The following is a 23,731-nucleotide window of genomic DNA, read 5'->3' on the forward strand; positions in this document are numbered from 1 at the left end:
TACTATTATTTTTTTAAAAGATTTATTTATTTGAAAGGCAGAGTTACAGAGAGGCAGAGGCAGAGGCAGAGGCAGAGGCAGAGAGAGAGAGAGAGAGAGAGAGAGAGAGAGAACCTCCATCTGCTGGTTCACTCTCAAGATGGCCCCAATGGCCAGAGCTGTGCCAATCCGAAGCCAGGAGCCAGGAGCTTCTTCCAGGTCTCTCAAATGGGTGCAAGGGCTCAAGGACTTGGGCCATCTTGCATTGCTTTCCCAGGCCACAGCAGAGAGCTGGAACGGAAGTGGAACAGCTGGGACTCAAACTGGTGCCCATATAGGATTCCAGCACTGCAGAGGGAAGCTTTACCTGCTAAGCCACAGCACCAGACCCTATAACAGTATTATTATAAACAGTATTTGATTATAAACAGTATAATGTTTGTTCTGACATCACAAAACATAATGTCCTTTAGGTTCATCCATGTTGTAGAATGTGACAGGATTTCCTTTTAAAATATAGATAATCATTATATAGATATGCCATATTTTGTTGATCCATTTACCCATCATAGACATTGGGGTTGCTTCTACATTAAAAGTATTATTAAAAGCCACAATCTGAAACAACCAAAATGTTTGCCTTCTACAACAGCATGGATACATAGTGGCAAAGTAGTACTACATAATAATATATCAATGAAAATGATCAAATTGTATCTATATACTACTAAGACACAAAAACACTTACTGTATGATGCCATTTAATAAAATTTCTAAAACCATTATTAGCCAAATTGAAACACAGGCTCCTAACAGGAAGGAGGAGAAAGAGAAGGGCTTGGGGATGGTAGGAACTTGTTTTTTTATTCTACATGTTTGTAATTATTTGCTGGTACCTTCTGCATTTTTCTATATATATTTAAACATTTAAAAAAATACAACATGCAAACCATACAGGCACTATAGTATAAATTATCAAGTATCCTCAAAAAAATTAAAAATATAGGGGTAGGAATTGTGGCATATGTAGTAGGTTAAGCCTCCACCATGGCCAGCACCCCATATGGGCGCTGGTTCCAAAGTCCTGGCTGCTCCAGTTCCAATCCCGACCCCTAATGATGACCTGGGAAAGCAGTGAGAAATGGCTCAAGTACTTGGGCCCCTGTCCCTGTGTGGGAGACCCAGAAGAAGCTCCTGGCTTCGGCTGTCTCTGTCTCTCCCTCTCTCTGTAACTCTGCCTCTCAAATAAACAAACAAATCTTTAAAAAATAATTAAAAATATAACCATAATACGATCTAGCAATTCCATTTCGGATATTATCCCAAAAAACTGAAAGCAGGACTTCAGAGATACTTGTACACACAAGTGTACAGCAGCTATTTTCAAGAACCAAAATGTAGAAGCAACCCCAATGTCTATGATGGGTAAATGGATCAACAAAATATGGCATATCTATATAATGATTATCTATATTTTAAAAGGAAATCCTGTCACATTCTACAACATGGATGAACCTAAAGGACATTATGTTTTGTGATGTCAGTCAGAACAAACATTGCCATGATTTTACTTGTGAGTTATTCAGAGCAGCCAGATTCTTAATAATATACAATTTTGAAGTCAAAATGCTTTAAGTATAAAAATAAGAGCAGAGAAAAACTGACAGATCTGACTAAATAGTACAAAGAATATTTGAAGGTTCAAAATAAAAACTGGAGAGAATATTAAAACTACATCTCAAGCTCATGTCTTCCATTTGTACAAAGTTCTTAAAAATCATTCGAGTCTGACCACCCACTTGAAATATGCCAAAGGCTATATATACAGAGAATTAAAATGGTCAGTGAATGCATATATAACCGTTAATATCCATTAGTGAACAAAACAAAGCAAAAATGTTTTTTCCTCACTGAACTGAGATGAAATCCTATAGAATCGTATGCAGTATTTTTAAAAAAAATTTTTTTTGACAGGCAGAGTTAGAGAGAGAGAGAGAAAGACAGAGAGAAAAGTCCTCCCTTTTCCATTGGTTCACCCCTCAAGTGGCCACTATAAAATTACCCCAGAGGTTGGTGTGTTAAGCCACCACCTGTGACACTGGCATCCTGCCTGCTTCACTTCCAATTCAGCTCCCTGATAAAGGACCTGGGAAGGCAATGGAAGATGATATCCCACATGGGAGACCCAGATGGAGTTAAGGCTCCTGGCTTTACTGGGGAGCCATTTGGTGAGTCAATCAGCAAATGAAATATCTCTGTCATTGTCGCTAACTCTTTCAAATAAATAAATCTTGAAACAACAAAGGGGGGGGGGGGGCGGGGCTGTCGCTGTGGCACAGTGAGTTAAAGTCCCAGCCTGAAGCGCCAGCATCCCATATGGGCACTGGTTCTAGTCCTGGTTGCTCCTCTTCCGATCCAGCTCTCTGCTATGGCTGGTATAGCAGTAGAAGATGGCCCAAGTCCTTGGGCCCCTGCACCCATGTGGGAGACCAGAAGAAACTCCTGGCTCCTGGCTTTGGATTGGCGCAGCTCTGGCTGTTTGCGGCCATCTGGGGAGTGAACTAGTGGATGGAATACCTCTCTTTCTGTACCTGTATTTCAAAAAAAAAAAAGCCTCCACCCACTTATGCCCCAATTCAGCACACCCACATACCACTTTACCACCTATGCTTCCTCCTGCATGAGGACCATAAACACATGCATTGACTCCCTGAAGACTCTATGAAAACCTTGCAAAGTTCATCATGTGCAGTGAACCCCGCCCAAATTCCACTCTGTTTATATTCAATTAGAGTACCTCTTACCCCAATTATATTCAATTAGAGTACCTCTTACCCCAATGAAAGGGCAACTAAACTGGGGTGCAGGCAATCCTACTCATACTGCATTTTTCTCCCCATGAGGCTGTCTACATTCACCTTCCAATGTGCACTGTATCTTCAATGTCTTTAAGTAACTCCTACTCCCATTCCTGTACTTTGTCTCCCGATTTCTTCTCATTAAACATGGAAAAAAGAACTTGGAATAAATCCAGCCGGGGACACACTTTCCCACAACAATTTCTTCAACTGCCTGACTGAGAGGCAATTTTTCTGTCTTAGGTAATATCAACAGAATTGGCATAAAAGTTATTTGTAAAAAAGTTACAAAGTACAATATGATTCTAATTTAGAGGGGGGAAACATCCTGAGAAAATATACTCTCACATAAACAAAATGGTCTTTAGTCCTGTGATGGGATGATCTGAATTTTTATTATATTCTTTGTTGAAATTATGTTTTTACTGTATTCAGTAAATATAATTAAGAACAAATTAGCTTCAGAAAGAGTTTCATTTGCTGTTATTTATTTGTTGTTCAGAACAGCTACTTTTTTAAGATTTTATTTATTTATTTGAGAGGTAAGAGTTACAGACAATGAGAATAAGAGAAAGATCTTCCATCTGCTGGTTCACTCCCCAGTTGGCCGCAACAAACAGAGCTGAGCCAATCCATAGCCAGAAGCCAGGATCTTCTTCCGGTCTCCTGCACGGGTGCAGGGGCCCAAGTGCTTGGGTTATCTTCTACTGCTTTCCCAGGCCACAGCAGAGAGCTGGATCAGAAGTGCAGCAGCTGGGACTAGAACCAGTGTCCATATAGGATGCCGGCACAACAGGGAGGATTAACCTACTGCGCCACAGCACTGGCCCCAGAACAGCTACTTCTAAATATAAATAACTCCAGTGCATTTTTTTCAAGATTCATTTATTTAAAAGGCAGCGTTATAGAGAGAGGTAGAGACAGAGAGAGGGGTCTTCCATCTGCTGGTTCACTTCCCAAATGGCTGCAACGGCTGAAGCTGTGCCAATCCAAAGCCAGGAACCAGGAGCTTCTTCCGGGTCTCCCATGCAGATGCATGGCCCAAGGACTTGGGCCATCTTCTATTGCTTTCCCATGCCATATCAGAGAGCTGGATCGGAAGAGGTGCAGCCAGGACTAGAACCAGTGTCCATATGGAATGCAAGCACTTCAGGCCAGGGCTTTAACCCACCGCGCCACAGCACCAGCTCCTGCAGTGCTTTTTTTTTTTTTTTTTAAAGAAAGCTTTTATTTAATAAATATAAATCTCATAAGTACAGCTTTTGGATTATAGTGGTTTTCCCCCTATACCCGCCTTCTTACCCTCACTCCTGTTCCACCTCATACTCCCTCTCCCATCCCATTCTTAAGATTCATTTTTAATTATCTCTATATACAGAAGATCAACTCTATACCAAGTAAAGATTTCAACAGCTTGCACCCACACAGACTCACATAGAATAAAGTACTGTTTGAAGACTAATTTTACCGTTAATTCTCATAGCAGAACTCATTAAGGACAGAGGTCCTACACGGGGATCAAGTGCACAGTGACTCCTGTTGTTGATTTAACAACTGACACTCTTATTTATGACATCAGTAATCACCTAAGGCTCTTGTAGTGAACTGCCAAGGCTATGGAAGCCTCTTGAGTTCACAAACTCCAACTTTATTTAGACAGGGCCATAATCAATGTGGAAGTTCTCTCCTCCCTTCAGAGAAAGGTATTTCCTTTGATGGTCCCTTCTTTCCATTGGGATCTCAAGAGAGATCTTTCATGCAGGTCATTTTTTACCATAATGTCTTTGCATTCCATGCCCCCTGCAGGGCACTTTTACTAACTTCCCTCTTCCTTAAATGAAATTGTAAAAATGTAGGAAATACTTTGCTCCATAGCAAAATTACAAAAAATTAAGAATACTGTATGTATTTTGATTTGATCAAGTAACAACAGAATAAATGAATATACATTTAAGGTTCTGACTAGAATGTTACTGTAAGTTACTGTTTATTAATGATCTTGTATTTGTATATATTATATGCAATCATTTGATTTACATTTCAGAGTAGAAAAGTAGTATTTAGGGGTTGGTGTTTTGTCACGGCAGGTAAATCCACCACTTGTGACAATGACATCCTGTATGGACACTGGTTTGGGTTCTGGCTGCTCTATTTCAGATCTAGCTCACTGCTAATGGCCTAGGAAAAGAAGCAAACGATGGCTCAAGTATTTGGGCCCCAGCTATCCATGTGGGAGACCTGATGAAGCTCCTGGCTTCAGGCTGGCCCAGTCCTGGCCACTGCAGTAAAGCAGCAGATGGAAGTAAACTAGATGGGAGTAAAACAGCAGATGGAAGACATCTCTCTCTCTGTAACTTTCAAATAAATAAATATATCTTTTTTTAAAAAGGTAGCATATAAAGTCTTAAATGGCCATTCAATCACAGTGGCAGTAATGCCACAAAACAGAATCATATCTGGTTAACTACTATCGAGGCATTCAGGAAACAAGAGGAACTTTACAGAATAAAGCAAAATACAAATCACTCAACGAAATAAATAAAAACATAAAAGAAATCTTGATGACGGTCACGGAATCCTTTGGGTTTTTTAAGATTTAACATATTTAATAAGTTAAGGCTCACTCACCAAGTGCCTATTACATACTAAACAAGATGTACTTTAGAATGGCAATCACAATTTCTTAACCAAAAAACCACTATGTAATTACAAAGAGAATCTGGCTTAAAGACCTAGTTAAACTGGGCTGGTGCTATCATGTACAGCAGGTAAAGCTGCCCACATATGGGTGCCGGTTCCACTCCTGGCTGCTCCACTTCCGATCCAGCTCTCTTCTTTGGCCTGGGAAAGCAGTACAATATGGCCCAAGTCCTTGGGCCCATGCACGCACGTGGGATACCTGAAAGAAGATCCTGGCTACTGGCTTCGGATTGGTGCAATTTTGGTTGTTGCAGCCATCTGGGGAGTGAACCAGTGGATGGAAGAACTCTCTTTCTCTCTCTGCCTCTCTCTAACTCTGCCTTTCAAATAAATAAATAGGCCTTAAAAAAAAAAAAAAAGGGACCTGTGTTGTGGCATAGCGGGTAAATCCTCTGCCTCCAGTGCTGGCATCCCATATTAACTGTAAAAAAAACAAGCAAACAAAAAAACAAAGAAGGCATGCCTATTTACTCTAGATTTTACATGCTACTAAAAGAGAAGGGGAAACCCCAAAACACACACACAGACACACAGCATGTGCCATATAAAAATACTGCCTTTTGTGCTCACTTCAGAAACACATATACTGAAACTGGAACAATAGAAGTAAGATCAGTATGGCCCCTTGTGCAAGGATGATGCCAAAATTCATGAAGTGTTCTGTATTTTTATAAAGGTTATACCCTTATTATAAAAAATGAATAAAATGAAACTACTACCATCACCGTCAAACTGTTAAAAAAAAAAAAGGAAAGAAAATATTGCCTTTTCCACATTCCAGCATCCTTTCCCACTTAGGATAGCACTGAGAAAAAGAGGTAGAACTTCAAGGTTCTCCAAACTTGTTTCTTTCAATTTGGAATTTCAAGCTGATTCGGACCTCTAAGAAGTTATTTCTCATTGATTCTAGATACAGAATGATGATGCTTAGTGTTTGATTAAAAAGCAAAATTATTTTTACTACTTTTGTCTCTTTATCTTTGATGGTCATTAAATATAAATATAATCTCTAGATCTCAGATTCCTCAAGTGTTATAGATAATTCATTTTATTTTCTTTAGAGGGACAGACAGTTCCCAAGAAAGTAAATAAGACTAACTCAACAGTTCAACACAGAGGATTAACATGCTATACTGCAATGCCCATCTCCTCCTTTGTATATGTAAAAGAAGGAGAAAACATCAGTAACTAAAGAAAAAAGGTGCAGTGCCAAAATTTTTGGACGAGCCATAAATAGGTGAATTAAGAGGAAAAATATAGTAAGATAAAAATAAAGTAATATGTTACATGTCAGGCCGGGAGAAAATAAGAAAAAAACAGTGAGAGGATAATTTTACTTTTCTTTTTTTAAAGATTTATTTATTTACTTGTAAATCAGAGTTACACAGAGAGAAGGAGAAGCAGAGAGATCGAGAGAGACAGAGACAGACAGACAGACAGACAGACACACACACACACACACACAGAGGTCTTCCATCCGCTGGTTCACACCCCAGATGGCTGCAACAGGCGGAGCTGCACTGGTCTGAAGCCAGTAGCTTCTTCTGGGTCTCCCATGTGGGCGCAGGGGCCCAAGGATTTGGGCCATCTTTCCACTGCTTTCCCAGGCCATAGCAGAGAGCTGGATTGGAAGTGGAGCAGCCAGGACAGGAACCACCGCCCATAAGGGATGCTGGCACTGCAGGCGGCGGCTTTTACACACTACGCCACAGCACCGGCCCCTAATTTTACTTTAATATGTGAAAAATATCCTTCAAAGGTCCAAAGCCCTTTGTGGAATCAATCAGTGGATCGAAGATCTCTCTCTCTCTCTCTCTCTGCCTTTCAAATACACAAAATTTAGAGAAGAAAGAAATACTATTTTATCCAATACCTGTTTAGTGACATTCATACTGCACAACAAAGGTACCTTTATATGATATTTTATTCCTGGAAAATAAAATAACTCCAAAAATGGAAACCTCAACAGAATAATAGGTGATGACCGATTAGAAATTTGGACCATAAAAGGCTTGACTAGAAGAGATGGCTTGACAAATTCATGAGCAAATACAAGAGCTAGGACCCTTGTCTTTCAACACAGTACAAACTCTTTCCAGCTTTTACCCTAACGTGAAGAAGAGATTAACAACTACTACTGAAAGTCTGTTTCCTCATGAAACTGATTTTCCTGTGTGCTTTGTAACAGGCTCATTATCATACAGAAAGTTTTTTTTTCCATTTAAAAAATAAATATTCAGCATTTTGGGTATTCAACTCAATTTATAAAGACTTACCTTTTACTCATTTGACTAGCTGAGTGATCTTGGAAACATGATTTATCTTCTCTATTTATAAATTTGTAATGAATCAAGAAATAGAATGCAAATATACACACATCTTTGTTATTATGCTTTGAAAATTAAGGGATGCTGGAAGAAGTCTGACACATTAACTCTTATGGCGCTCCCAGAGTCACAAGGGGCTGAGAATCAGGACATGTGGGGTCTGGAGTAAGCACTCAGGAACTTATTAATCACATAACTTTGGATGAGTAAGACTGTTATGGAGACCTCCAGTTTTTTTATCTTTTAAGATTTATTTATTTATTTGAAAGGCAGAGGTACAGAGAGGCAGAGGCAGAGAGAGGGATCAATCATCCATCTGCTGGTTTACTCCTTAAATGGCCGCAAAGGCGCGAGCTAATAAGCTGATCCGAAGCCATGAACCAGGAAATTCTTCTGGGTCTCCCATGTGGGTGCAGGTATCCAAGGATTCAGACCATCATCCACTGCTCTTCCAGGCACATTAGCAGGGAGCTGGATCAGAAGTGGAGTGGTTGGGACTTGAACTGGTGCCCATATGGGATGACAGCATTGCAGGCAGTGGTTTTAGAAGCAGCCCGGCTGTTACCCACTTAATGTACCTATTACTCAATCACACTATTTCCAATACTTCTGCAAATATATTTCAACACAGTTCTCTTTATAATTTTATGCATTTTAAACATTGGAGCAGTCCACAGGATTTACAGTTATCAAAGGAATCCCTGAAACAACAGGTAAAGAATACCTGCAAAAAATAAACATTAATTCCCCAAAAAACAAACAAACAAAAACCCTGCAAAACTCCTTAAATTTTAGCTCTTGTATGCTATGAATACACCAAAAACAGGTAAGGATCAAAGAAGACAAAATAAATGTATAGGCAGCTTTGAGAGAAGGGGTAATGGGGGCAGAGGGCAGAGAAGTTCTGGAGTGTCAGAAACACTCTATTTCTTGATTTAGAGAGTAGTTATACAGGTTTTATGAACATTCATGGAACTAAATACTTTTTGAAAAAAATCAACTAGATTATAGAATAATCTTTTTCATGATTTTTTTTTTTTTTTCAAAAAAGGATTTATTTATTTGAGAGTGGAGTGAGAGAGGGAGGGAGGAAGGGAGGGAGGGAAAGATGGAGTGAGATTATCTGCCATCTGCTAGTTCAATCCCCAAATGGCCGCAAACACCAGGAGCTTGGCAGATGCAAAGCCAGGAGCCGGAAGCTTCTACCAGGTCTCCCATGTGGGTGCAGGGGCAGAAGGACTTGGGCCAACTTCTACTGCTTTCCCAGGCCACTAGCAGGGAACTCGATTACAAATGGAACAGTAGAGACTTGAACTAGCGCCCACATGGGATGCTGGTGTTCCAGGTGGAGGCTTAACCTACTATACCACAGCACTGGACCTGGAACTATACACGTAATATTCTGTAAATTTTTAAAATATGCATGATCTATCCTGGAAAAGACGTTTTAAATTATTTTAGATTAGGATAAATTTATGTATTTGTGAACTTTTTTCTTAATCTTTGATTGGGTAAAATTCCTAAAAGGCATAAAAAATGTACCGAAATCAACAGCACATCTAATTCTGATGTTACTATACCACAGGAGGAGCTACACTGAGGAGCAGTGTAGGAATTTATATTTTAAATACATGTCCCATATGATTCTAACATTTTATACTCTGAAAAGCATAACTTCAGTCGGTGAATGAAAAATACAAACATTTAAAACCTAGTAGTTAGTTTCTACATATCATATTCTCTTCTCCCTATACAACCTGGAGTCCTCCAACCATTCCTCTCCAACATTTCTGTTTGCTATTTTTATTAGTACACAATAAGCACCATTATTACCACATCAGCCGAAAAAGGAAGTTTTGTTTCTTCACTTAAAAATCATCAAACTAAGTCATTGCACCTGTATAAATGAACACTATCCATCTTTTATAATACAAAATATTTCCTAAGATTTCTTCTATATTATATAAGTAGTCTGGAAAATAGTAAAGATCAGAAAGCAAGAGGGAAGGAAATCCAAGACAGTTAACAGCATTCCTTGGAAACAGTCCTCATACCATTCTGGAAAGAAACAAAAACAAAACCACCCTTGGCCTCACCTTTCTCCTTAACTGTCCCTTGTATGGCCCTCCCCTACTTTAATTCACCAGCAGTATCAGAGAAACTGAATGTCAACAGGAAACCAGTTACTTCAACAATCTGATCCTCTAACTTCAGTACCCATGTAAACAAAAACTGTACAAGCTAAAGTACATCACCATCTATTCCAACAGCTACTTAGAATCTTCCAAGAATAACTGTACTACCATTTTCATTAACAAGAATAATACAAAGCGACTTTTAAAAAGTTCATGGAAAACAGGAGTAAGTTTATTTTTGTGTAAGAAAAATCATTCTGTGCTTGCAGCTCAGTATTCTTTTATGCCCTGCTTCTATATCAGAGCTTCTGTGTAACAGAACATCTACACAATCATACGATTTACAGAAATACAATTCAGTGATAGCTAATGGGGCCAGTGTTGTGCCCGAGCAGGTGAAGCCAACTAAGATGCAGCATCCCAAAATACAGTGCTGGTTCTGAGTACAGGCTGCTCTGCCTTTTTTTTTTTTTTTTTAAGATTTATTTATTTATTCAAAAGTCAGAGTTACACACACAGAGAGCGAGAGCGAGACAGAAAGAGAAAAGAGAGAAGAGAGGAGAGAGAGGTCTTCCAGCCACTGGTTCACTTCCCAACTGGCCACAATGGCTGGAGCTGTGCTGATCCGAAGCCAGGAGCCAAGAGCTTCTTCCAGGTCTCCCATGTGGGTGCAGGGGCTCAAGGACTTGGGCCATCTTCCACTACTTTCCCAGGCCATAGCAGAAAGCTGGATTGGAAGTAGAGCAGCCGGAACTTGAACCGGTGCCCATATGGGATGCTGGCACTGCAGGCAGCGGCTTTACCCCTGTGCCACAGTCAGCCCCAATCATCTTACTTTTCTAAGCCTAATACATGTTCAGATATAGCCACATCACTGAAAGCAATGGAGGTTTAATCTGTCCATTAAACCGCTGGATCTTTACATTTTAATTGTAAATATTTTTGAAATGAACCAAATTTCTTTTTTGGGAATCATCTTTTTATTGAGTTTCTTTAATTTAAAATACTTTCACATTAAAAAAAATTTGTTAAAACTCAGGTAGAGAGAGGTCTCCCTTCCCTGGTTACTCTCCAAATGCCTGCAGTAGGCAAGGCTGGGTCAGGCACAAGCCAAGAGCCTGAAACTCAGAGTCTCCCATGTGGGTGTCAGGGATCCAACTACTTAAGCCACCACCTGCTGCCTTCCAGGCTGTGCATTAGTGGTAAGCTGGGATCTGGAGTGGGGCTGGGACTCTAACCCAAGCACTCTGATATGGGCTTTACTTGCTACGCCACAGTGCCACCCCTGCTCTGCTTCTAATCCACTTCCTGCTAATATGCCTGGATGATGCCCCATGTAACTGGGCTCCTGCCACCCATGTGGGAAGCTTTCCTGACTCCTATAGTTGGCCTGGCCCCAGACCTGGCTGTTGCAACCATTTGGGAAATGAACCAGAAGATGGAAGATCTCTGCCTTTCAAATAAACAAATACATGGATAGGATAGACAAAAAATTCTCTTTTTAAAATGGCAGCTAAAAACGTTAGGCGATTATCAGTCTGAAATATATTCAAACTTAATGAAGAACCTCTACATGACTACTCATTTCTCTACATTTTGACTGGGGATAGGCAGATGATGTGTTGCCTTTTGAAGAGTAGAACAAATACTACAGAAAGGAGTGTTAAAGACGTTAAAGTCTAAGGTTTCAAGATTTCTTAAAATTCATGAATTTTTTCTTCTTAATAAGTAAGATCAATACAAAGAGAGGGTGGATGGGTGGGTGTTTGGCCTAGCATTTAAGATGCTGGTTAAGATGCCTTTGCCCCTTATCAAAATATCTGAGTTCAAAACCCAACATCTCTACTGATTCCACCTTCCTGGTAACAGTGACTCTGGGAGCCTGCAGTGATGGCTCTAGAAGACTGATTTCGGCCACGCACCCGAGTTCCCAGTTCCTGAGTTAGACCTGGTCCAGCCCCAGCCATGGCACACAATTGGGGAGTGAACCAGCAGACAGGAAATTTCTCTCTGTCAGAAAGACAAGAAGGAAGGGAAGGGAAAAGGGGAGATGGCAGAGGGGAAAGGAAAAAAGAAAAAGGGAAAAAGAACAGTGGCAGTAAAGTCAAGTTTAGTGAAGAAGTCTATCCACTGGGTGAAAGGGTTAAGCCACAATTTACCAAATGCCATGTATCTTCCTTAGAAGCCTGGCATCATTAGCAGAGGCTAAGAAATATTAATTGGAGAGGCACCAGTATACCTGGAATGTATGACTAGCTGGTCTAAAAAGTAGTAACCTAGGTCCTAACCCCAGACAGAGCTTCACTACTAAACTAAGCAGTATCAATTTGTTAAGTAATTTTTCTAGTTTTTTTTTTTTTTTTTTTTTAATTTTTTTATTTGACAGAGTTAGTGAGAGAGAGAGAAAGGTCTTCCTTCTGTTGGTTCACCCCCCAAATGGCCACTACAGCCTGAGCTATGCCGATCTAAACAGGAAGCAGGTGCTTTCTCCTGGTCTCCCATGCAGGTGCAGGGGCCCAAGCACTTGGGCCATCCTCCAGTGCACTCCCGGGCCACAGCAGAGAGCTGGACTGGAAGAGGAGCAACCTGGACTAGAACCCAGCGCCCAGAGGGGATGCTGGCGGCCATAGGCGAAGGATTAACCAAGTGAGCCACGGCACAGCCCTCTAGGATTTATTTTAAAATTAGGAAAAGATATCTCTAAGTTCCATTTAATTTTTCAGCAGTAACACTATCTTAGATACATGTATGTAAATTCATAACATCTCACTCAAGTATGACAGGTACTGAAGTAAAGGTATTTCCAAGTGTAATGACATAGATCATAAAGACAATACTGTATTCAGAAGCTCTCCGAAAACACAGCTTTCAAATTTCAAAAATTAAGCAGTGTAATACACCAATTTAATATCATAAAGATCAAGTTTCAATGAGAAAAAGGAAATCATCACCATCATTCTTGTTATTACACTTTAAAATATACTGATGCTTATAGTGATCCAGATTCTAGATAACCAATTTCTCTGTTTTTTCATTGAGACTGACAGATACATGAAAACGAAGCCCTATTTTTCCAACAGTGGACTTTTCAAAAAGTCAGTCATTCTGCTTATTTCTTCTTTCAAGAGTATGTATTTGAAATATTTGCATGATATAATTGTGGAATTTCAGAAAAAAAAAAAAACATAGAAATTAACTGTTACATGTTCTGGAGCCCTATTTTCTAATGAAAGACCAATGTCTGAATAATCTCACTGGCATATCAGACAGTTAACTCCAAATCACATATTACTGACTGCCTCTGGAAAGCACTAAGCTACTGCTTTGATTACATCTGTTACAGCACACAGTTCTTTCATTTTTCTTATATTCCAGTCATTTTTCTATTTTGACCACCACCATAGAAGGTGAAAATGACTTCATTTTTAAAGTGTTTCCAAATTTGCTTTTGACAACTTATGTTGTTTAAAATAACATGATACAGGGCCGGCGCCGCGGCTCACTAGGCTAATCCTCCGCCTAGCGGCGCCGGCACACCGGGTTCTAGTCCCGGTTGGGGCGCCGGATTCTGTCCCGGTTGCCCCTCTTCCAGGCCAGCTCTCTGCTGTGGTCAGGGAGTGCAGTGGAGGATGGCCCAGGTGCTTGGGCCCTGCACCCCATGGGAGACCAGGAAAAGCACCTGGCTCCTGGCTCCTGCCATCGGATCAGCGCGGTGCGCCGGCCGCAGCGCGCCGGCCGCGGCGGCCATTGGAGGGTGAACCAACGGCAAAGGAAGACCTTTCTCTCTGTCTCTCTCTCTCACTGTCCACTCTGCCTGTCAAAAAAATAAAAATAAAAAAAATAAAAAAAAAAAACAAAAAAAAATAAAATAAAATAACATGATACAATGACATCAAAAAAATGAAGACTCCTTCTGAAACCCTGCGAATATTCAACTTGTGTATTACTCTTCAAGATTAAATACAGTGAGTAAAATTAATTGTACAATGTTTTCCTCCAAATACCTGTCTTTAAAACAAAAGCAAAATGTGGAGAGCCATTAACTTTATGTAAAAGGTAAAGGACAGAGAATGTCTAAGGGAAGGCCTGCTCTACATAGGTTACCTAACAGGAAAGGCAGCGAAGACTGAAAAGAAACATACCACAGTCATGTGTACTAGTTGTTAGTTTTGCCACTAAACAAAAGTGAAATCCTGTCTTTCTCATTTGTATATAAAGGGAAATCATAATGAACTAGACAGAGATTCTTATGGTTGGGGCAGGCCTTTAGCCTACTGTTAAGACACAAGTTAAAATGCCCACCTCCTAATTCCAGGCTCCAGCTCTTGATTCCAGCTTCTTGATAATGCAGATTATGGGAAGCTGTAATTGGGTTCCTGTCACCCACATAGGGGACCTGGACTGAATTCCCAGCTCCCTGCTCTGTAGCTGGGGAGTGAACCAGCAGATGAGGCATATTTTCTCCCTGGCATTCCTCCTCCCCCAAAATCTTATGGTAGAGTTTGTAGCTACTTGAAAACAGTTACAGAAAACTGATATACCATGCCCCCAGATCCGTAAGATCATTCTTTGTCAAGTAAAGCTTGAGTCTTTTTTCTTCAAATTAAAAAATAAATGAGACAAATTTAGTGTTGGTGCATTGTCTAGATCAGACACTATTAATTTCTTTTAAAATTAAATTACCTACCTCACTGGGGTGTTGTGAGGATTAATTCATTAGTGTTTGTAAAGCACTTTGAGATCCTCGGGTCAAAGGCGCTATAGAAGTGCAAAGTAGTAGTATTATTACTAGATTCTTTGCTTAGTTAAGGAATTCACAATCCTTTAAAACCTAATTCTGTTTTGATTTAAACACCTATTTGTAAAAACCTGTAGTTTATTCACATTACTTTCTAACTCTTTTTGAGTTCACTATAGATAGCTGGAGGCAGGATGTTTCAAAATAAATTTTATCTACAAATGGAGGGAGACAGTAAAAGGAAAACTCACTGTGACAAATTATGTTTAGCATAAAGTTTTAGTGAGAAATCTTGTCAATTAGATTTAGCAGTGTGCCTAAGTTAAAGAAAAAATGAAACAAAAATCCACCTTAATCGTAGATTCTGCAATGAGAAATTCCTTTCTTCAGAGAAAAGGAAGCAATTTCCAATCATTTCAGTTTAAAACCTAGCACTGCAATTCAAATTACATCGCATTCACATGTTTGCTATTGTCATTTAAATCTTTATACTAAAGTCAACAGTAATAGTATCAGTACGAACTGACATCAAACTGAGCTGCTTTTTATTTAACTGGCCTTCCATCTCCACTTAGACAAAGCAAACTAAGCACTGAGAGAAAAAGTAACTTTTGTTTTATGGAGTTTTAAGAGAAAAATTATAACCAAGGGCCAATGCTTCAAAATCAGTTAAAATCTTGGATTATTCCACTACTTCCCACCCCCTTTTCTAACCAACTAATTTTAGAATTAAAGTGTTATATTTTACTATCACAACAACACACGCACATGTACTCATGCACCCACACAAAATTGAGAGAATCACAGCTACCAATACTAGATATTCTAATAAGCACAAACTTCTTTTTTAAAAATTCCAACATCATCTGTTGAGATTCTCCAATGCAACAGAAACTCCATTACCAAATTCAAACTGAAATTGTGATATTAAACTTTGAACACGTACCTCCTGCTCCTGTTGAAAGATGACGACTCTACCACCTTTATCTCCTGTTGCTAGTAACTCTCCAGAATGATTAAATTCTACCGTAGAAATTATATCTGCTGTATAATTGAAACAAAAACAAAAACAAAAGACATTAGTTTTTCTTTCCTACCTTACTAGTTTCAGAAGTTAGCATGTTTTCCCTAACATGTTTGAAGTCTATATATCAGCTGGCCATCAAAAATAAAGTGAATCTGAGATGACATTTGAGGCACTCATGCCCTATACAGGAGTGCCTGGGTTGAAGCTCTGGTTCTACTCCCAACTCCAGCTTCCTGCTAATACACACCTGGCAGCCAGAAGGTGATGGCTCAAATACTTGGGTCCTTGCCACCCATGTGGAAGACCTAAATTGAGTTCCTGGCTCCTGGCTTTGGTCTGACACAACCTCATTATTGTGGGGAATGAACCATGGGATGGAAGATCTCAACCAACCAACCAACCAACCAATCAATATATTTCTCTCTCTGCCTTTCAAATAAATGAGTTAGAAAAAAAAAAAAAACTTTTTAATTAATCTAAGATTCACAAAATTTTTTTTAAAAAAGTGTATTTATTTGTTATGTTATTTTGAGAGACAGAGCTACACAGAGATAGCAAGTGTATGTATGAGAGAAAATCTTTTACTCTAGTTCACTTCCCAAATGGGACTTGGCCATGCCAAAGCCAGGAGCCAGGAACAGCATCTGGGAATCCCAAATGGGTGGCAGGGATGCAAACACTTTTGCTACCATCCACTGGCTCACACAGTGCACACCAGCAGGAAGCTGATCAGAAGAAATGTGGGACTCCATCTCTGGCACTTTGATATAGACATGGGTGCCTCAAGTGATGGCTCAAGTGGCTGTACAACACCTGCCCTTCACGAATATCTTGATCCACAAAAATTCTCAAAATAAATCTACGATACTTCTTAGGAAAATAAGAACACAATAAATAATAAATATCACTGGTATATTAATATTTTATTTGATTTGTGAATGCAAAGGAATCAGTAATCCACAAAACATTTTATGATGGCACTGCTAAACAGTAACCATGTTGCTAATTTTTTTGTTTATGCAAACTCAAAAATGGCCTATAATTATGGCAGTATTACTAAAATGGAGGGAAGCTTTTAAACGTAAAAATAATCTCATATGGAATTCTGGTGGTCAAAAATTCAAATTATAACCTCAAAGCAAGTTTGCAAATAGAACCCACTTGTATTAAAAAAGTTTTGTGCTTCACACCTTCAATATGTACAGGTCTTCTTGTGGCCCCTAAAAAACACTTCAAAGGTGACTAGAATTACTCATGTTTTTAAACAAAATCAGTGCTAATTTCACACTCAAGTTCAAATAAAACTATCAGGTTTTTGTTCTTGTTTTTTGACATCAGAATCATTTTCCTACCAAAAGAAAAAAAAAAACTTATGTTACAGAAATGGGCATAAGATACAGCAATTACACGGTACGATGTACTGTTATTAACAAGCTCTTCACTGTAAGTGTTAAGCAAATTAACATGCATTTTAAATAAATCCATTTTTTCTTTAAGAGAAAGATGATCTTCTGATCGACAGAAGCTTACCACTAAGAACTTAAGAATGTGACTGCAGGAGTAGGTTTTTGGCCTACCACTTAAGACAAACTTTAAGATACCCATATCTCACACTGGAGTGTCTCGGTTTGATTCCCAGCTCCTGACTCATGCTTCCTGTAATACAGACCCTGGGATGCATTGGTCACTGATCAAGAAACTTGTCCCTGTCACCCACATGGGAGAGCTGGATTGGGTTCCAGGATCCAAGCTTCAGGCCCAGCCCCAGATGTTGTGAAAATATGGAGGGTGACCTCTCCATCTCTCAAACATACTATGCCTTGCATTTTGAAAGTTATTGATCAATAATCTATATAGCACTGTACTAATTTTCTTTTCAGTAAATTTTTCAAGTCCAGCTGATTTTAAGAAGTCTTCTTCCTTTGCCTAGATTCATGGCACTTATACCTTTTTGAATTGTTTCAGACTCTTATGAAAGTTACACAGGTTTGCCCATGAACTGTACATATTTGAGTGAACACAAAAATCTTTGTAATTTCAGAGGTTTTGGAAAAAACCCTGTACCTCTAAGTTAAAAACCCTGGCTCATCAACCATAGTCGCTCTAAGGAGGAATAAACATTTAGTGTTTACACTGAATGCATATGTAACACAAAAGTGTAAAACTGAGTATGCTGACTACTCTATAAAGCCAAGCATCCATCAAGTGCTTATAAGGAGTCTGATTAGGTGTTCTGTACCATACTAACTTCTGTAGTGAACATAATAAAGGACTAAAAACAAAGTCCCTGCACTTGAAGCACATTAGAGTTCATTTGTAAATATAAAATAGGTATACATGAACAATATCATAACATATGGAGTCACATCTTGTTTGAAGGTTAGGTTTTAAAGTTAAGGAGTAAGGTTTACCTATATATATATTACCTATATATATATTATATAGTCAACATTACCTTTAAATTAAAATCCCTCAAGTATCACTCTGGAGAGCCAAATTCTTACTCTTGGCAGTCCAAGTCAGCCAATTTTTCCTTCAGTATTAATTCTGTTGTTTCTTTGTCTAACAATCAAATGAACCAGCTCCATCAAAAATTTCTATCTTCAAAATCTAAAATACACTTTCAGTTTGGTGAAATGTTTACTACTGAAACCAGCTCTAGATTAATTCTCTTGTTCACTCAGTGGATTAATGGGCAGGGTAGCCCCTTTTAAAGCTCTTTCATCTTTTCTCCAGGCCCAAGTTGTTGCACAAACCTTAATTATGAAATCACAACTCTTTGTCAGGAAGATGATATGCTATAGCTAACACTTACTAAGGGGTATGTTTTTGAACATGGCATGACTAGCCCTTTTGCCCAGCAGTAGTGAAAAGCTAGGGAGATGGGTCTGATGCAGGATGGGCTCAACTCCGAATAAATTTTGATCAACTCTGATCTTCCTTAGGTGAACTGGACACAGAAAATCGAGTCATAATTTAGTCAAGCGAATGGTTTCAAGTAAAGGGACTGAGAAGACTGTGATTAAGGGGCACAAAGACATGAATCTGTTCAATAGAAGGCACAATATCCCAAACTGAAGATACTAGGAATTCACATAGTTATAATGCAATCACCAAACATGTGATGGCAGAATTAGAAGACAGGGAGAAGATAATTATTATAGGATGAAATTTCCAGAATAAATTGATGTGATAGAGTTATGTGTTTAGTAGTGAACTAGCTTTGTTGCAAGGGTACAAGATGTTAAGAGGCACCCCTGAGACGGTCTAGAAACAAATGATTCCCAAATCAAGAGGCTGATCAGGAAAGGCTAAGAACCTTAAGAACCTTACATAAGTCAACACTTTAAAATCCTTGAGGGAAATAAATACTGGGTGAATGGATTACCAATTTATAAATTAATAAATGTTTGTTACTATTAATCTTGCCAGAAGTAACAGAGAAAGTTTTAGAAACAGCCAATTAGGTTAGTGTTTAGCTAAACAATGTAGACAAATTTGATTTGGAGGAGAGGTGTGTAGATGAAGTCATTGTCTCCTCGTTGTGTTTTTTACACTAGGATAGGGGTGAACATTTGACACAGCAGTTAAGACGCTGGATCCCATATAAGAATGCTTAGGATGGAGTACCGGCACAACTCCCAATTCCAGCTTCCAGTGAATTCCAGCACTCAGAGAGGCGGAAGGTGACATATCAAGTAACTGAAACTGCAGGTTGAGCTCCTAGCTCCTGGCTTCAGCTTGGTCCAGTCGTAGTTGACAGACATCTGGAGTGTGAATCAGCAAATAGTGTATCTGCTTCTCTCTTTCTCTGCTTTCAAATAAATAACAACTGAGTTTTCTTTGTAGGGGACACTGCATACTAGTGTGTCAAAAATGGGTTATGGATTTGCCTGAATACTGTACCCTCTGGTTGGCAATAACCTCCTCTGTTTATCTAAGTGTACCATATAAACATTTCTGTGTTTCAGGGTGCCAAGACACCCAAAAAAAGAAACACAGTTCTGACAATAGTGATACTACTTTATGTCAGACAAGATTGGCCAAATATTGGAAAATAACAATAAATATAACAACAAATCTACTAGAAAATATTATCCTATTATTCTCAATCCTATACACTTAAAAACATTAGAGTAGATGACTAGAGGAAGTCTGATTGTACTATTGAACAGAAATTTCTGCTATCATGCAGGATCTATATAAGCACTGTCCAATATAGTAATCCCCAGCTATTTGTGGCTGTTGGATTTTAATACATAGCTAAGTGGCTAACACACTGGACAATGTATATCTAATAAAACATCATTGGAGTCTACTGACTTTTATTGCAAATTTAACAATGCTGTAATGAAGAGGATTCTCAGTCTCTGAATAACACACTGCAGGTAAAACAACTATCCTATACCTCCCACATCTACCCACACCCACAAACACACAGAGGACACTGTCCCCAAAAAGGAACAAATTAAAAATATAAACATGCTATAAAAATTTAGTTTTCTTGATACTGGTTTTAAAGCGAAATAATGGAAAGCTACAAATACTTTCACTCTAGAGATTAACTATACCATGTTTTTAAAAGCATAAACAATGAGCTATCAGAGCTATAAAACTGAACTTGATGTGTATGTTCTCACCAACCAATGAAAAAATGCCGAAGAACAAAACATTCCTCCTTTTAAAAGGAAAAGAATCTTTCCTGAGTGACAAACTGCTATTTTATAATGAAAAAATGCCTGTATTAATTTTATAAAAGTACACTATAATACAGTCAATAGGGAAAGACCTTTCAAAGTATTAGTCAACTGCCCTACCATGCATTAAGCCGACAAAGCAATTTAAGACACACAGAGCTTCTAAATTTTGCAACATAAAGGCAGAATTCTTTAAGACACAACCAAGCTTTTAAAAGAAAATCTAAAATAAGTTCTATTTACAAATAACAAAAACCAAGGAATCCTTAATGTTCACATAGAATGGATCTCTTATTTTTTCCAACCTTATTTTAAAAGATTTATTTATTTATTTGAAAGAGTTACAGAGAGAGAGAGGGAGAGACAGAGAGAGATCTTCCATCTGCTGGTTCATTCCCCAGATGAACGTAACAACCAGTGCTGGATCAGGCTGAAGCCAGGAGCCAGGAGCCAGGAGCCTCATCTTGGTCTCTCATGTGCGTGGCAGGGGCCCAAACACTTGGGCTATTTTCCATTGCCTTTCAAAGGTCATTAGCAGGGAGCTGGACTGAAGTGGAGCAACTAGGACATGAACCAGCACCCGTATGGAATGCCAGCATCGCATGCAGCAGCTTTACCCACTATGCCATAATGTCGATCCCCAACCCTGTCTTTCTAAACTGTCAGCACCTACATTAAACTGTCAGAAAGTGAATTAATTGCTTTCTCTGGAAGAATGAAATGGAAGTTGGCAGTGGTTAAGTGACTGGTCTGTTTTTACTTTCTTGGGCATACTGTTTTCTTCTTGTTACCTACCTTCTGTATTTCTAATGCGCCACAATAACCAGAACAGAAAGCCAAGTGTTCAAAAATGTTACACATTCAAGATAAAAGTCGACAAGAGACAGGTATTATAAATTAAGTCCCAGCTGCTCCACTTTCTATCCAGCACCCTGCTAATGCGCCTGGGAAAGCTGCGGAAGATGGCCCAAGTATTTGGGCTCCTGCACTCATGTGGAGAACCAGAAGAAGCTCCTGGCTTTGGCCAGGTCAAGCACTGGCTGTCACGGCCATTTGAGGAGTGAATTAGCAAATGCCAGATCTTTGCCCATTTTTACTTCTTTCTGTATCTTTGCCTTTCAAATAAATAAGTAAATCTTTAAAAAAGAGAGAGAGAGAGAAACTATGCATGGATTTCAAAAATTTTGGCTACCAAGTTTACCTTTTAATTCTACTTTTCATCAATTTTTTGAAGTAACATCATATAATCTCATTTAATCTAATCTTTGTAACTCCATAATAATACATACTTTTAGTTTATAGAAGAGGCAAAGGGGGACTGGCGCTGTGGCATAGCAGGTAAAGCCATTGCCTGCAGTGCCAGCATCCCATATGGGCGCTGGTTGAATCCTGGCTGCTCCACTTCTGATCCAGCTCTCTGCTATGGCCTGGGAAAGCAGAAGATGGTTCAAAGACCTTGGGCCCCTGCACCCACATGAGAGACCAGGAAGAAGCTCCTGGCTCCTGGCTTCAGATTGGCGTAGCTGTGGTCATTGTGACCAATTGGGGAGTGAGTCAGAGGAAGACCTCTCTCTCTGCCTCTCCTTCTCGCTCTGTGTAACTCTTTCAAATAAATAAATAAATCTTAAAAAAAAAAAAAAAGGCAAAGGAAGCTCTAAATTTAGCAGTTGTTAACCATTTGGATAAGGTAGCAATATCAAATTCTATAATGGACATACCTGGATGATGACTAGAAGAATACTGTATAAAGTATTCAGATTACAGCCTCTTTTTCATGCCTCAAATATTTGCCTTAAAATATTTAAAGGTAAACTGTATCATCTTTATTTATTAATCACATTACAATTATTACCTGTCCGTACAGTCACAGCAGTGAGTAACAAATCCATTCTAAATTCTACACTGCAGGGGCAGCGTTAACATAATGGTTAAAGTGCCTGTATCCAGCACTGGAGTGCCTAACTTGATGCCCAGCTCCTCCACTTCCAATTCAGCTTCCTGCTAAAGTATACCCTGGGAGACACAGAATGATGGCTCAAATGCTTGGGTCCCTGGCGTTGGCCTGGCCCACCCCTGCCTATTGTGGGCATTTGGACTGATCCAGCAGGCCAGCGGATGAAAGACCTTTCTGCTGCTCTTTCAAATAAAATGAAATTTTCTTGCAAAACTAAAAACATCTCTAAAATGGTATGTATTTATAAAAAGGAATTTCATGCACTATGCCACATAGAACTTTTAAAAACTACTGGTTCTAATCAAGCACTTGATAACCTTAAAACTTTTAGGGAAAAAAATTAAAATCTATACTGCAATAAAAGCATTTTCAAAAGATTTATAAAAATCTGATACCTTTTTTAGTAAAAAAATTTATACAATGCTCACTACTAAACTAACCAAAAACTAAAAGAGTAAGAACTCCTGAAATCCCATTCCTGAAACATACCTCAGGTAATAGCTGAACAGTCTTGTAGAAAATTCATGCAAATTTTATGTACCAGATATATTTATACATTTTTTAAAAGATTTATTTATTTGAAAGTCGGAGTTACACAGAGAGAGAAGGAGAAGCAGAGAGAGAGAGAGAGAGAGAGAGAGAGAGAGAGAGGTAGGTCTTCATCTGCTGGTTCACTCTCCAATTGGCTTTAATGGCAGGAGCTGCGCCAATCCAAAGCCAGGAGCCAGGAGCTTCTTTCAGGTCTCCCACACAGGTGCAGCGGCCCAAGGGTTTGGGCCATCTTCTACTGCTTTTCCAGTCCACAGCAGAGAGCTGGTTTGGAAGTAGAACAGCTGGGACTAGAATCGGTGCCCATATGGGAAGCCAGCACTGCAGGCGGCGGTTTTACCCGCTACGCCACAGCGCGGATCCCTATACATGGTATTTTCTAAGATCACTTGCTGTAATGGGGCTATCATAATATAGTTAAAATTTACTTTCATTGAATCTGACAGATAAATGTAGAAAAAAGATATCACTCTCAACCCCACTTCTGAGGAAATCACTATAATTTTAATGTATGTTCTTCCAAATGCTGTCCATCTGTTTGTATAGAGAAAAGAATGAAGTTCACAATGTATCATTTAGTTTAAAAAGTTGCAGGTGGGGGCCGGTGCCACGGCTCACTAGGCTAATCCTCCGCCTTGCGGCGCCGGCACACCGGGTTCTAGTCCCAGTCAGGGCGCTGGATTCTGTCCCAGTTGCCCCTCTTCCAGGCCAGCTCTCTGCTGTGGCCAGGGAGTGCAGTGGAGGATGGCCCAAGTGCTTGGGCCCTG

General features: G+C 39.3%; 1 protein-coding gene and 1 non-coding gene across 9 annotated transcripts in view; one reads left to right on the forward strand and one right to left on the reverse strand.

Annotated features, from left to right (window-relative positions):
- The window catches only part of PPP2R2A (protein phosphatase 2 regulatory subunit Balpha), an 85,041-nt gene that overhangs the window by 22,458 nt on the left and 38,852 nt on the right, over positions 1-23,731 (reverse strand). For 6 of the 8 annotated variants that reach the window (XM_070067918.2, XM_070067920.2, XM_070067915.2 and 3 more), the window contains one exon: positions 15,684-15,781. The exons of 1 other annotated variant lie outside the window; for it this stretch is intronic. Coding sequence is in view for 2 of the 7 variants with exons in the window: in XM_070067915.2 (XP_069924016.1) it covers positions 15,684-15,781 (98 nt within the window). In the remaining 5 variants the exon portion in view is untranslated. Of the gene's footprint in view, positions 1-14,686; positions 14,753-15,683; positions 15,782-23,731 lie in introns of those variants that run through there. One more of the 8 variants, XM_070067919.1, reaches the window with a different exon arrangement.
- Positions 6,100-6,207, forward strand: LOC127490423 (U6 spliceosomal RNA). Its single transcript, XR_007918379.1, has one exon. It is a non-coding gene; the product is annotated as a U6 spliceosomal RNA (small nuclear RNA).

Source organism: Oryctolagus cuniculus, chromosome 2 (genome assembly GCF_051225735.1).
Source record: "Oryctolagus cuniculus isolate XC-2025 breed Fujian yellow rabbit chromosome 2, ASM5122573v1, whole genome shotgun sequence".
NCBI classification, from domain to species: domain Eukaryota; kingdom Metazoa; phylum Chordata; class Mammalia; order Lagomorpha; family Leporidae; genus Oryctolagus; species Oryctolagus cuniculus.